Source organism: Nomascus leucogenys, chromosome 6, assembly GCF_006542625.1.
Source record: "Nomascus leucogenys isolate Asia chromosome 6, Asia_NLE_v1, whole genome shotgun sequence".
In the NCBI taxonomy this organism is placed as follows: Eukaryota; Metazoa; Chordata; class Mammalia; order Primates; family Hylobatidae; genus Nomascus; species Nomascus leucogenys.
The window spans coordinates 13432256-13445420 of NC_044386.1; the positions used below are offsets into that span (position 1 = coordinate 13432256).

General features: G+C 45.5%; 1 protein-coding gene across 5 annotated transcripts in view; it reads left to right on the top strand.

The window, feature by feature from the left end:
- The window catches only part of TRIO (trio Rho guanine nucleotide exchange factor), a 363663-nt gene that overhangs the window by 213567 nt on the left and 136931 nt on the right, over positions 1–13165 (top strand). For all 5 annotated transcript variants that reach the window (XR_004030403.1, XM_030813916.1, XM_030813917.1 and 2 more), the window contains exons 12-18: positions 82–251; positions 1260–1434; positions 5621–5816; positions 6528–6694; positions 8729–8848; positions 10576–10767; positions 11245–11394. Coding sequence is in view for 4 of the 5 variants with exons in the window: in XM_030813916.1 (XP_030669776.1) it covers positions 82–251; positions 1260–1434; positions 5621–5816; positions 6528–6694; positions 8729–8848; positions 10576–10767; positions 11245–11394 (1170 nt within the window). In the remaining variant the exon portion in view is untranslated. The remainder of the gene's footprint in view (positions 1–81; positions 252–1259; positions 1435–5620; positions 5817–6527; positions 6695–8728; positions 8849–10575; positions 10768–11244; positions 11395–13165) is intronic.

Here is a 13165-nt window from a genome sequence, read left to right on the forward strand (position 1 = left end):
CTGGGGCCCCTTGGACACCGGGCGGCTCACCTGGTGGTGCAGCCAGACCGGCCGGCCTTACCCACCTCTCCCCTTCCCCAGCTGTGGACGTGGCTGGAGGAGCTGCAGAAGGAGCTGCTGGACGACGTGTATGCCGAGTCGGTGGAGGCGGTGCAGGACCTCATCAAGCGCTTCGGCCAGCAGCAGCAGACCACCCTGCAGGTGACTGTCAACGTAATCAAGGAAGGGGAGGACCTCATCCAGCAGCTCAGGTGGGCCTCGCCCCTCTCCTGGTCCAAACAGATTCTGAAACCCTGCCTGTGACTCCCCTTCCCCTTTTACCCTTGTGAGTTGTCAGCTCTGATTCTCTGTCCAGCCGAGTGCAGAGCAAGTAGTGTCTGTGAAGGCAAAGGAGAGAGAAATGGCTCTCCTCTCTCTCTTCTTTTCCCCTCCCTTCTCTCCCTCCTTACAGTTTAACATCATAATAGTTTTCATTATAACATCGACTAATAAACCACATAATTTAATTTTAATATTTTCTCTTAACATCCAATTAGTAATGATTGACACTTCTTTATAAACCAGATTAATGTGAGCTTCCGAGGATTGCGCCCTCAGGCTGGTCTAGAGCAGAGCAGTATTCACCTCCCAAAGTCCAGACTCAGTCAGGCCTGCATGGGGCGGACGCCCACCCCCAAGTGCTCTTCCAAGCAGGATATGGAGGCAGAGCCAGGATTGGTTTTGTTTCCTCTGGAAACAAGTTTTTTTTATTGGGTCAGGGGGACCATTTAACCCCCTACTGTGTCACTCAGGAAAATTTATCAGATCGTTGACTGATAACTTTACGTGATGTTCATTTTGCTGAGAGAGGCAGGCAGCAGTTACTTAATAAAGGCGTAATTGATTGCATTAAAGGTTAACCTCTCATGTCCAATATGACTCTGTCATTTATACTAACCAGGTATCATCCATTTTTTACTTAAGAAGAAAAGTGGCTAAAAATACAACTCTAAAGTAATTTTCTATAATTATTAGCCTTCTTACCGAGTGATTTCAGAAAATGCCAGAGAAATTCTTCAGTGTATCCTCAGATTCAGCAGGATTGCTCCAAGGAGGAAGCCTAATATTGTTTTGCAGGGGAGCAGCCCATTCCATTTTCTGAGACAAGCAGTGCAGCTTCCTGCCAGCTTTCTTCCCCTGAAGATTTGCGTGGCCGGATCTGGTATCTAACAATGTGTGACTTTCTCATCCAATTCCTGTTCCTCTGTGTGCTCTCGCAGGGACTCTGCCATCTCCAGTAACAAGACCCCCCACAACAGCTCCATCAACCACATCGAGACGGTGCTGCAGCAGCTGGACGAGGCGCAGTCGCAGATGGAGGAGCTCTTCCAGGAGCGCAAGATCAAGCTGGAGCTCTTCCTGCAGCTGCGCATCTTCGAGAGGGACGCCATCGACGTGAGTGTCCCGTGGCTGGCGCCTGCCTGCCTGTGGGAGCCCTTGGCTTCCTCCACAGCACTGGCGCCCTCTTGTCTCTGTCCCGCTGAGCTCCTGTGTCCTCACCCACACCCCCACCCTCTGCATCAGGAGGGGGTGTGGGAGGGAGAGAGGGTCCCTGGAGGCTGGAATTGGATCGTCCCTGTGAGGCTGGGGGATGCTCAGCCCTGGGCGCTAATGTTGGAAACTATAGAGCAGGCAACTCACGTGGCAAGAGCAGAGCCCAGCAAGCGCTGAGCGGAACAGAAGGAAGCCAGCACAGCTTTCTCTCGGCCTTGGGGTGTTTAAACCTTGTTTGGGTCACACACAGCACTCCCTTGTCCTCCGCTTAGGCACAGGCATCAGCTTCAGGCAGCAAGTCTTCCTCTTCCTCCCTGTCATCTTCTCATCCTCCCCCCTCTCCTCCTGTCCTCACCCTCCCCTTTTCTCTCTCTCCCATCTTCTATCTTCCTTGCTTCCTCCCTTTCTCCTTCCGTCTTTCTCTTGTCCTTCTCTCTCCCAGAGTGGGAATAATCCTGACTTGTGGTCGTAGCATTTTAGATAATAGAAAACCCAATTTCCCCCCAAAGAGGTGTTCTTAGATTGTCCATAATTCTTACCTAAACGTGGACCTTTGCACCTTATACGTGAACCGGAGAAGGAACTTACAGGTGTCTTTTATCGTTCTTCAACAAAAAGAGAGTGGCTCTGGGTTCTGTGCTTAAGAGGAGCTTGCTTTTTTGACACCGTGCGAGCAGAAGTCCAATCGCATGAACGCGAATTTACCTGGGAACATGACGAAAGGAGCCAAAGCTCCCCTCAGCGGGTGAGCCTGCTCTCCTGGAGTCTGGCCGCTTCATACAGCTGGTGGCTGTGACAGCCCGAAGGCCTCCTCCACATACCTCTGGGCTGCCCTGTGGGTCCTCTGTGACTGCTGATGGACACCTGTAGAGCACACCCTCTCAATATTTATTCCTTGTCTCTGGTTTAGAACTCATCAGCAGTCCTTGGCACTTGGGCTGGGGATGGCAGGGCTGTGCGTAGCCTGCCCTCAGTCACCTCAGTACAGGAGGGACCTTCTGCCCATAGTGGGCCGTGTGGCTTCTCCTGGGCCTGTCTATAGGCCTGCCCTGGGGAGTGGTTTTGGTTTGTGGTGCAAGGACCAGACCAGCCCTGCGCAGTACTCTCCTGGGTGCCTTTGCTTGGCCACTTGTCTAAATCTCCGGCACTGTTTTCATTAACAACAACAGACCTTCTTGGCTCTGCTCATTCTCATCATTAGTGAATAACAAGAAAAGAGTCAAACCCTAAACACGTGGCTTGGTGAAACCTGCTCAGATGCTCTCAAAGTCTTGACAGTTAGATCCACGTGAAGCCATGCAGAGAAGAGGCACCTGCACGCCGGCCTCTGCCCTGTGAGGGCCTGCTGTGTCCTCCCCAAGGTAGCAGCACAGAATAAGCGGGAGGCCAGCCAGCCCCACTCTCCTCTCTGACTTCAAAGGTCTCGCTTTTGTAAAACTTGGCTGCATATTGAATATTTTCAGCCAGGAAACACAGCAACCAGAAGCATTAGTTGCAGTTTTTCTTCCAGGACATTTTGATACTTGAAAAAAAAAAATCGATTCATTTATCTTAATACTACTTTAAAGAGAAAAAAATTTTTAATATTTAAAAAATTGTATTTATCGTAAGTATATGAAAGTACTTCCCCTTTCATTGAACCAGATTAGGAAACAAAAACATACATTTTTCCCCCAACGAAGCCACAAAATTACAAGTGTCCTAGATAGAGCCAGCATGCCAGAGCCTGGGGGAGTGCATCCTGAGCAGAGGAAGCTATACCTGCAGTCCAGTCTCAGGCTAGCTTCAGATACGGTTCAGAAGCTGTTAGAAGATCACAGCCTGAGGACCTCTGTTCTCTTTAATCCTGAAAAATGAAAATCTGAGCAGTTCAGGCTTTGGCTGGGTTTCCTCTCATCCAGGAAGATGCCACATCTGACGGCCCATAGGAGTGTGGAGTTATGTCGATGGTAGAATTGATCTGTTACCTGGTTAATTTATTTTAAGTCCCTCATGTCTCTTGTCTTTCAATTGGAGTAGTGTCTCCATCTCAGAAGTGGGTGGAGATCCAGTGTGGACAGTCCTCCTCTGGAGAAGGTGCATAGGACCCACGGAAAATGTCACTCCACTGAAGCGGGTGGTGTCATCATCTCTCGCAAGAAGCTTTTCCTGCTTTTTAGATTTTATAATTTTTTTTTAAGTTTATTATGGCCAGACGTGGTGGCTCACGTCTGTAATCCTAGAACTTTGGGAGGCCGAGGTGGGCAGATCACCTGAGGTTAGGAGTTCAAGACCAGCCTGGTCAACGCGGTGAAACCCTGTCTCTACTAAAAATACAAAAATTAGGCATGGTGGCATGCATCTGTAATCCCAGCTACTCGGGAGGCTGAGACAGGAGAATTGCTTGAACCCTGGAGGCAGAGGTTGCAGTGAGGGGAGATTGCACCATTGCACTCCAGCCTGGGTGACAAGAGTGAAACTCCATCTCTGAATGAATGAATGTCTTCAAAGCTATACAGAAGTACAGAGGACAGTACAGTGGAACTACCGTGTGTCTGTCCCACAAATTCAGCATAGTTGTACCAGCCTGGTTAACCTTCTTTGGTTATGGCTGTGCTATAGTATTTTAGAGAAAATCATTGCCAGCTTATTCTTTCACTCCTAATGGCTTTTCTAAAAGATGAGGCCATTTTCTTACATCCCCACAATCAACTAAACATCTCCCCAATTTAACAGTCATTTCTTATTGTCATCGACTCCCAGCGTGTTCAGATCTTTGATGTGGGTGCTTCAATTAGGAGGCACGTGAGGTTGGCTTTTGTGTTTAATGGTCAGTTTCTTAATCTAGAATTGTCTGTCCTTTGTCCTCTTCCTCTTCTTTTCATGCCATCATTTGCTGAAATAACTAGATCGGTTGTCAAAGGAACCAGATCCCACATTCAGTGTTTGTTCACTTGTATTATTTTAGATTGTGTAACTTTTAGTTTCCCTGGCGTTTCCTCTAAACTTAGAAGTTAGATGCAAAGACCTGATTCTGGTTCTGTTTTTGTGCACGAGTCTTTGCGAGGTGGTGCATCGTAGTTCCCCATGCGAAGGCTGGGCCTGTCTAATCCCACTTCCCTTGGGACCCTGAGGCCGGTTCAGGCACCATTATGCTGAGCCTTCTGTGGTTAAATCCCCTCAGCCTTTTTCTCACGACAGTTTACTATGCGCTGATGATCATTGCTTATGAGAACGTGAAAACAATTTTCCAATTTTATTATTCTTTCTGCATTTAATAGCTAGATTCATCTATAAAGAGGAATTCCTCATTATGAAATGTTCTTTTATCTTTTAATTAAGTACCAATATTTAGGATAATGATTGGTTTTCTGTTTACTTTTTTTTTTGAGACGGGGTCTCACTCTTGCCCATGCTGGAGTGTAATGGTGCCATCTCAGCTTACTGCAACCTCTGCCTCCCAGGTTCAAGCAATCCTCCTACCTCAGCCTCCCAAGTAGCTGGGACTACAGGCGCATGCCACCACACCCAGCTAATTTTTGTATTTTTTGGTAGAGATGGGGTTTTGCCATGTTGGCCGAGCTGTTCTTGAACTCCTGACCTCAAGTGATCCGCCCACTTTGGCCTCCCAAAGTGCTGGGTTTATTGGTGTGAGCCACCACCCCCAGCCGATTTACTGTCTACTTCTAGTAGATACCAAATATTTCTTTTCTTTTTTTTTTTTTTTGACTTTTAGCTTCTCTTACTATTTTTGAACACCATTAGGAATATTACTGGATTTTTGTATATACAATATATTTTACATAGTTTTGGTAATTTTTCTCTTTAGATACCCAAAGAGAAAAATTATTTATCTTCTCTTTCAGTATCTTTGGCCATTGGGAACCCCTTCATCTGGCTTCTGTGTCCATTTATTTATTTATGTTTAATTTGTTTAAACAGCTTTATTGAGGTGTGATTTTTATACCACCAAACTCATGCATCTTAAGTGTTTGACGTCTCTGTCCTTTGGCAGAGAGACATCTCTTCCTTCCTTACTTGGTACAGAGTGAGAGGTGGCTGCGTATATTTATTTTTCGTCTTGATCTTAAATACCTCCTTCTTTCAGATTATCTCAGACCTTGAGTCTTGGAATGATGAGCTTTCTCAGCAGATGAATGACTTCGACACAGAAGATCTCACGATCGCAGAGCAGCGCCTCCAGCACCATGCAGACAAAGCCTTGACCATGAACAACTTGACTTTTGATGTCATCCACCAAGGGCAAGATCTTCTGCAGTATGTCAATGAGGTCCAGGCCTCTGGTAAGAGGGCTCACTCCATCTGTGTCCGTTGTGATTTCTTCATGTCGTCATGGCAAGTCAGCTTATTTCAGTGGGATGACTGCAAATTTTGTTAGTTCCTATGATGTAGGTATTATAGATACCTGTTCTTTAAAAGAATGTTTTGCATTTTTATGTAATACAGTCACATTTAACATGGTTAAATGATATTCTCACATACTATTTTAAGTATCATGAACTTTAATTTTACACAATGATATGTTGTATCTCTGTAAATGAACTATAAATCCCAGGAAAACATTTTCACATTCTTTATTTTTTTAGTTTATTATTTACCAGCAGATGTCACTATAGGTTCAGAAATGTATTAGAAACTTAGCAACAACCTGCATAGTGCATTATTCATTTTACACAAATTAAATGCTTACTAAAGAGGAAACTGCATGTAATGAGGATAACAACAAAAAAACCCTGAAATTCGCTCATTTGTAAAGAATGCTACACTTTCCCAGTTATCAGTGTAGGAGTAGAAACAGATGGGATGTGGATGTGGATTGATTGCCTATACATCCTTTGACACACATTGCCCTCCTTGAACTTACCCTTCAGCATAATGGCTTGGCCCCCAGCTGGGCAGATCATTCACAAAAGCAGATTTTGTGCCATCTGCCCTTTGAGACCAGAAGGTTGAAGTGCTAGCTGAATTCTAGGGTCTCCCTTTAATGTCCACAGGCGTGGAGCTGCTTTGCGATAGAGATGTAGATATGGCAACTCGGGTCCAGGACCTGCTGGAGTTTCTTCATGAAAAACAGCAGGAATTGGATTTAGCCGCAGAGCAGCATCGGAAACACCTGGAGCAGTGCGTGCAGCTGCGCCACCTGCAGGCAGAAGTGAAACAGGTGAGCAAACAACTAGATGCTTGGGGAGGCTGCGCTGCAGACGCTTGATACCTCATTGACTTCCTGGAAATTCTGACCTGTAGCATTGGGGAGCATTGTGCCTGCTCAGAACACAGCTGTCCGGACATGTAAGGTAATGCGCACATACACACACCCTCCATTACAGCCATCCCTAATGTGTGAAAAGGGAGCCAGTGGCCAGGACAGCTGGCTGGCTGTTCACCCAGCACAGGCAGCGCTTGAAGGTAACAGCCCTTGGCTTCTTTCAGTATTGATAGTCTGTCTCTTGCTTGAAACCCTGAGCATATTGCTTCTTATATGACTTTTTCTGCCCAGTACTGCTAGGATCTGGATTGCTTCTCAGACTCCAGATGCCTGAGGCATTTCTTGTGTTATCAGGTTACCGTAATACTACACCCTGATGGCATGACAAAGTGAAAATGGGACATGGGGAAGGGATTGCTTTTGGCTCAGTGCCAGTGGGCTTCTATGCATGGATATGACATTTTATTAACTGGCCTGATGGAGGGAGAGAAAAGCTTATGGTGCCCTGAAAGATGCAGAGAAAGCAAACAGAAAATAAGTTTGGTTGGAGGGGACTTAAGATGCCTCTGGAGCATGAGCAGGAGGTGGTGCAGAAGTAGGTGGCACTCACATCAGAGCAGGTAGCCTCTTCAGTCAGAACTGCTGAAAAGAGCACCTTTCAGTCTCCCACATGCCATCTGTAGTGTGGGTATTTTTACATGTAAATAAGTGTTGTGACCTGCTAACAAAGTGCTCCTTCTTGCCAAAACACAATACAATTTATTTAAGAAATAACGGAATAAATAAATATATCCCTTAGGATTCACCTTTGGCTGTAACAGAGACTAAAAAATAGTGACTTTGAAAAGGTGTTTTCCCCATGTGACAAGTCAGGATACAGAAGATTGCTTGTCTGCATTTAGTGGTCGCATGGTACATTAGGCTGAGATCTTGGTGATGGCTGGCCTTTCCCTTCTGGTTGCCAAGTGGCTGTTGTAGCTCCAGCCATCACCTCCGTATCCCAAATTATCAGGAAGGGGAACGCATAATGAGAAAGAGGCAGCCCCTCTATCAGAAAAGAGATATTTTCACAAACTTCCCCAGAGACTCCTGCTTTGCTTTCATTGGCTAGACTTGTACATTACTGTAGCCAAGCTGTAATAGGAGCTGAGAAGTGGCTTTATTGTCTAAGCCCTCTCCAAAGTTGGGGTTTTACTTAGAAAACCCCAGCCACAGAAGTGGCTTTATTGTTTAAGCCCTCTCTCCAAAGTTGGGGTTTTACTTAGTTGGAGTTTTTCTAAGTAAAGCCCCAACTTTGGGAGAGGGCTTAGACAATAAAAGTACTTCTGTGCTAAGTAAACGAGAGGGCAGTAGGTATTATATAGGTTACTTGAGGTCTCTGCCATACCTAACTATCCAGAAGACCTCCCACAATCTGTGGTTTCCACTGTCAGAATTTACTTCCTCTGAGTGTGTGTGCAGTTGAGAAGCTCATGGTTTGAACCTGATCATTGCAGCACAGTGTTATTCATACCTTGGTTATTATGCCATTCAACACTGCAGTTAAATTGGAAAATGAGTTCGTGAAATAAATTAGTTCCCCTTTTTCAAGCATTTGCCAATTTTTCAATCCTAAAAATATTAGAAGGGAATGAAAAATGCTTTTCTTGATTATCAGGGAATTCTTGGTGTCAGTAGGTTTTCTAAAATGTGGCCCATAATCTGTTTTGACTCGTGGACTAATTATCAACAATCCACTGGACCCTCCACCTTTTCATTTCCCATTTGCTACTAAAAATAGCAGAACTAATTAAAAAGATGCAGCACTTGCAGTCAGGTACCATGGAAGAACATCAGGCTGTTGCCAGGATTTTAGGATGATGAAGGCATCAGTGCCTTGTACCTTCCAGGAGCAACTGGACTATCTTGCATGCTCGTATCTCACTCCTGGTGGTCCACAGGATTCTCTGGAAAGTCTGCTGCTTGGAGTTATCCTGTGTAATGTTTCAGGTGCTGGGTTGGATCCGCAACGGAGAGTCCATGTTAAATGCCGGACTTATCACAGCCAGCTCATTACAAGAGGCAGAGCAGCTCCAGCGAGAGCACGAGCAGTTCCAGCATGCCATTGAGGTAAGGGCGCTAGGCCTGTCTGTGTGTTGGCTCTTTCATTCCTTAGGACAAATATCCTGAATCCCCCAACATGGCACTGACCATGGGAACCACACGGGGCTGGCTTGGTAAAGACGACTCAGAGGACCCAAATTGACAATGCTTCTAAGTCTGCAGTTGATTGCAGGAGAGGGAGACAGTGTGGTGCCACGGTGAGATGAGGATCTGCATCCCAGCCAGGCAGCCTCACTGCAAGGATCCCAAAGGTCTCGGAGGCTAGGGGGTTCCTATTCTCCTATTGTAGGAGCCCTGGCAAGATGCACTTTCTCTGATCTGGAACAGCTCAGAACCATAGAGCCCATGTTGCAGTCTCAGCTGAGGTTTTCTAACCTTGCTGGTCTTATAAGCATATTTCTGCTATGTTACCAACCTCAACCAAGCAGAGAGCTCAGCAAGACCAGGTGTATATCATGAGTTCACTGTCAGTCAGTAAACGATGCCCACAGCAAAACTCCTCAGATTCCTGCTTAAAAGCAGCCTCGTTCACCTTGACAAGGGTCACTGCCATGCCAGAACTGTCGCAAAATGACTCAGGCCAATTCCAGGCCTGATCCAATTCACTGTCAGCATGTGGACTAATTATTTTTATTTTTTTGGTATGGGCAGGGCACACGGGTAATGGTTCTGATTGGTAGTGGTGAGGTAATGTCAAAGGAAAAAGAACATTTAATTACAGAAATGTTATCTCCTGCTCTGCTCACATACATGTTGTCAGCCAGAGAAGAAAGCTATAGAAGTTGCCACTAATTTATTCCCTGGATTAATTTATTGTCAACTGCTTGGTGCCATTGGACAGGCATTAACACCTCTTCCTGAGGTGCAGACTCTGGGCATCTGTATACTGTGCCAAGGGATTTCTAGTAATTAAATTGCAAGTAATAAATCACTGTGTCTGGGTAAAGGGTTAGAATATATTGTATGTAGTGTTTTATGGGATCATTTGTACTTTTTCAGGTGAAATGAGAGGTTTTGCTACTGTTTAAAAAAAATCTGTGTCCTTAGAGACCTTTGCTCTCCCTGACCACCCCCTCCCTTGGCTCTACGGCCTCACTGGAGAGAAGCTGACCTCTCAGCCCATCCTGGCTCTTCTAGTGAAGACAGATGAGCAAAATCTTACTGCATTTGCCATGCCATTTGCATAGATTTATCAGATGGCATGGACCTCCAGAGAACACAGTTGTTTCATTCTTAGCCTTTTGTTTTTTCTTTCCTTTTTAAAATCAATAGTTCTTGAAAACTTTTCACTGGAGTCCAGAGTTTAAGTTGCAAGTGAAAATAAAAAGCATTCACTCTGGCCACCTTTTCTCTACTTGTTCATTTGCTTCCAGCAGCTATTATGAGAAGGATCAATAGGAATAATAAACTTGAACATTTCAACCGCTTCTTTGGCTGTTAAGGGTCTTTCCTGCTATTTCTCAGACTGAGAACCCTACAACTGAGACCCATTCTGGGAGGTCCTGATGAATTTCATCCTTCATTAGCTAATTTAAACATAGACCTAGTTGTTTGTGGGCATAAAACCTTTTTTGCTAAACTGTCTGCTGTGCTTTTAGAAGCGGCCTAGTGAGTATTAACTGAAGGTATTTCCACAAAATTATGAAGAACAGAGTAACTGTAGCCATCCTGGTTCCTTTCTAGTCAGTGGGGACACTGACAAATAAGCCTTCCCTTTTCTTCTCTGTCTCTAGAAGACCCATCAGAGCGCCCTGCAGGTGCAGCAGAAGGCAGAAGCCATGCTACAGGCCAACCACTATGACATGGACATGATCCGGGACTGCGCCGAGAAGGTGGCGTCTCACTGGCAGCAGCTCATGCTCAAGATGGAAGATCGCCTCAAGCTCGTCAATGCCTCTGTCGCTTTCTACAAAACCTCAGAGCAGGTCAGGGGAGAGGTTCCCTTCCTTCAACTCTCCACTGATACTTTATTTTGAGCTTAATTTATTGGACAACTCAATCATTGTTAACATATTCATCATTACTGAACCAAGCAGTTGCAAGTCAAGCAGGGAAAAGGCATTCTGGAGTTAAAGTTATTCCTGCGCACCTTAGATGTCAAAGAGTAATAAGCTAGAAAGTAGCTGAGAAGACACCTCTCTTCTTGTCATTTAAACATAGGACCTGAAGCACATTAGAGAGAGACAGGATATTTGCTTTGGTTTTGTTCTTGCTCTGAAAGATCTGCCTGCTTTTGACGCTGTAGTTGTTCTCCAGCTAGGTAGAGCCCTTGGCTTCTTCTTATGGTCTTGATCCTCCTGACAGCCCCTTCATCCCCAGAGCCCGACTGAAAGGGCTTTCCAGGGATACCAGTCAGCAATGGCAGATGCCAAGTCTGAGCCTCAAACTTTTCCTGCTCACAGGTCTGCAGCGTCCTTGAGAGCCTGGAACAGGAGTACAAGAGAGAAGAAGACTGGTGTGGCGGGGCGGATAAGCTGGGCCCAAACTCTGAGACAGACCACGTGACGCCCATGATCAGCAAGCACCTGGAGCAGAAGGAGGCATTCCTGAAGGTAGGGGCAGTGCTGCGGGACGGTGCACCCATCAGAGGCTTCCTGCCTGCCAGGCACGCGTGGCACAGTCATCACTTCCCAAGGGAGCCTGCCCCATCCCACACCTCTTGCCTGTTGTGGAATGTAACAGGGGCAGTGTCGCGTCAGTGAGAAGTCAGCTGAAGAAAGAAAACCTTAAAATCTTTTTCATGTGTGATTGCCCTGTCTTTCTGGTTTTCACAGGGAAATAGCTAGAAATCTGTATGAATAAGGATTGGTTGGAAGTCACAATACCAAGTGATTCTGGAGACAGAGTGATTGATTGGTTGATTGATTTGGTGAAAAACAATACCTATAACTTAAAATAATCTTCCTTTGGAAACTCAGCCTCCTCATTCCCTTCATAGGGAATGAAGATTGCATCTCAGAAGAGGTGTACGCACGGCATGGAGTAGACGCGGTGTGAGCGCCACATGGCTTGTGGTGGCAGTCACTGATACCTACTCAGGAAACGCTTCCGACCAGAAATGTGTCACATGCAGACCAGGCTGGGAGTTTTCTCTCAGAGAAGCTTTAAATGAGGAATTTTTCAAGACTGCTTTTTCTTTCTTTCTTTTTTTTAAAAATTCAGAAAAAGGGTCTCACTCTGTCACCCAGGCTGGAGTGCAGTGGTGCAGTCACAGCTCTCTGAAGCCTTGAACTTCCTGGGCTTAAGCGGTCCTCCCTCTTTAGCCTCTCTAGTAGCTGGGACTACAGTGCTCTGTCATATTTTTATATATGTCACATTTAGTCATATATAGTCACAGATGTGCTTTGGAACAGTTAAATTTTTCAAAGTAGTTGAAACATTTAGCAACATTTGGTGCTGAATGTTCTATGTTGCATTCTTGGGCTCTTACAGAATTTCTGAGGCTCTGCTTGTTATCACCACCCAGACCCATTAAAAGTAGGGGTGGTGGTCACTTTTCCTCCTTACCTTCTCATTGCTTCAGCGTTCTCACCTCTCTGACCACTTTCCTTTTATACATAACACTTTTTGTGTTTTTTTCTGAAGTCCATCATCTGACAGAGTTATTGTTTAGTCTGGGAGGATACATTGTAACTCTTTGGAAATTATATCTGGTAACTTACTTTGTGCTCCCACCATAGTGATTTTCTTTTCTTTTTTTTTCTTTTTTTTTTTTTTGAGGCGAAGTCTCACTCTGTCACCCAGGCTGGAGTGCAGTGGCGCAATCTCGGCTCACTGCAAGCTCCGCCTCCCGGGTTCACGCCATTCTCCTGCCTCAGCCTCTCTGAGTAGCTGGGACTACAGGCGCCCGCCACCACGCCTGGCTAATTTTTTTTTTTTGTATTTTTAGTAGAGACGGGGTTTCACCGTGGTCTTGATCTCCTGACCTCGTGATCCACCCGCCTCGGCCTCCCAAAGTATTGGGATTATAAGCGTGAGCCACCGCGCCCGGCCGTGATTTTCTTTTTAAGCAAGCTCCAGGGGTGAAAAAACCATCACAGTTTCCACGGTCATTCATTATAACTATGTCAACACCTTTTTAAAGCCCCTGCCCCCAACATGCCCTACTGCTTAAGTTTACCAAATGCTGACCACTGTTAGGATTTCGAGGTGGAATCATTAGAATTTTCCCCTCTTTGTCCAGGATCTGTTTAGTATGAAAGAAAAATGAATGCCACTTAGTTCATATAATTAAGATAGCTATTTAGGTAAAATTACAAAACAAAAATACAGGCGGTCCTCAAGTTACGATGGTTTGACTTGTGATTTTTGGACTTGTTGGTG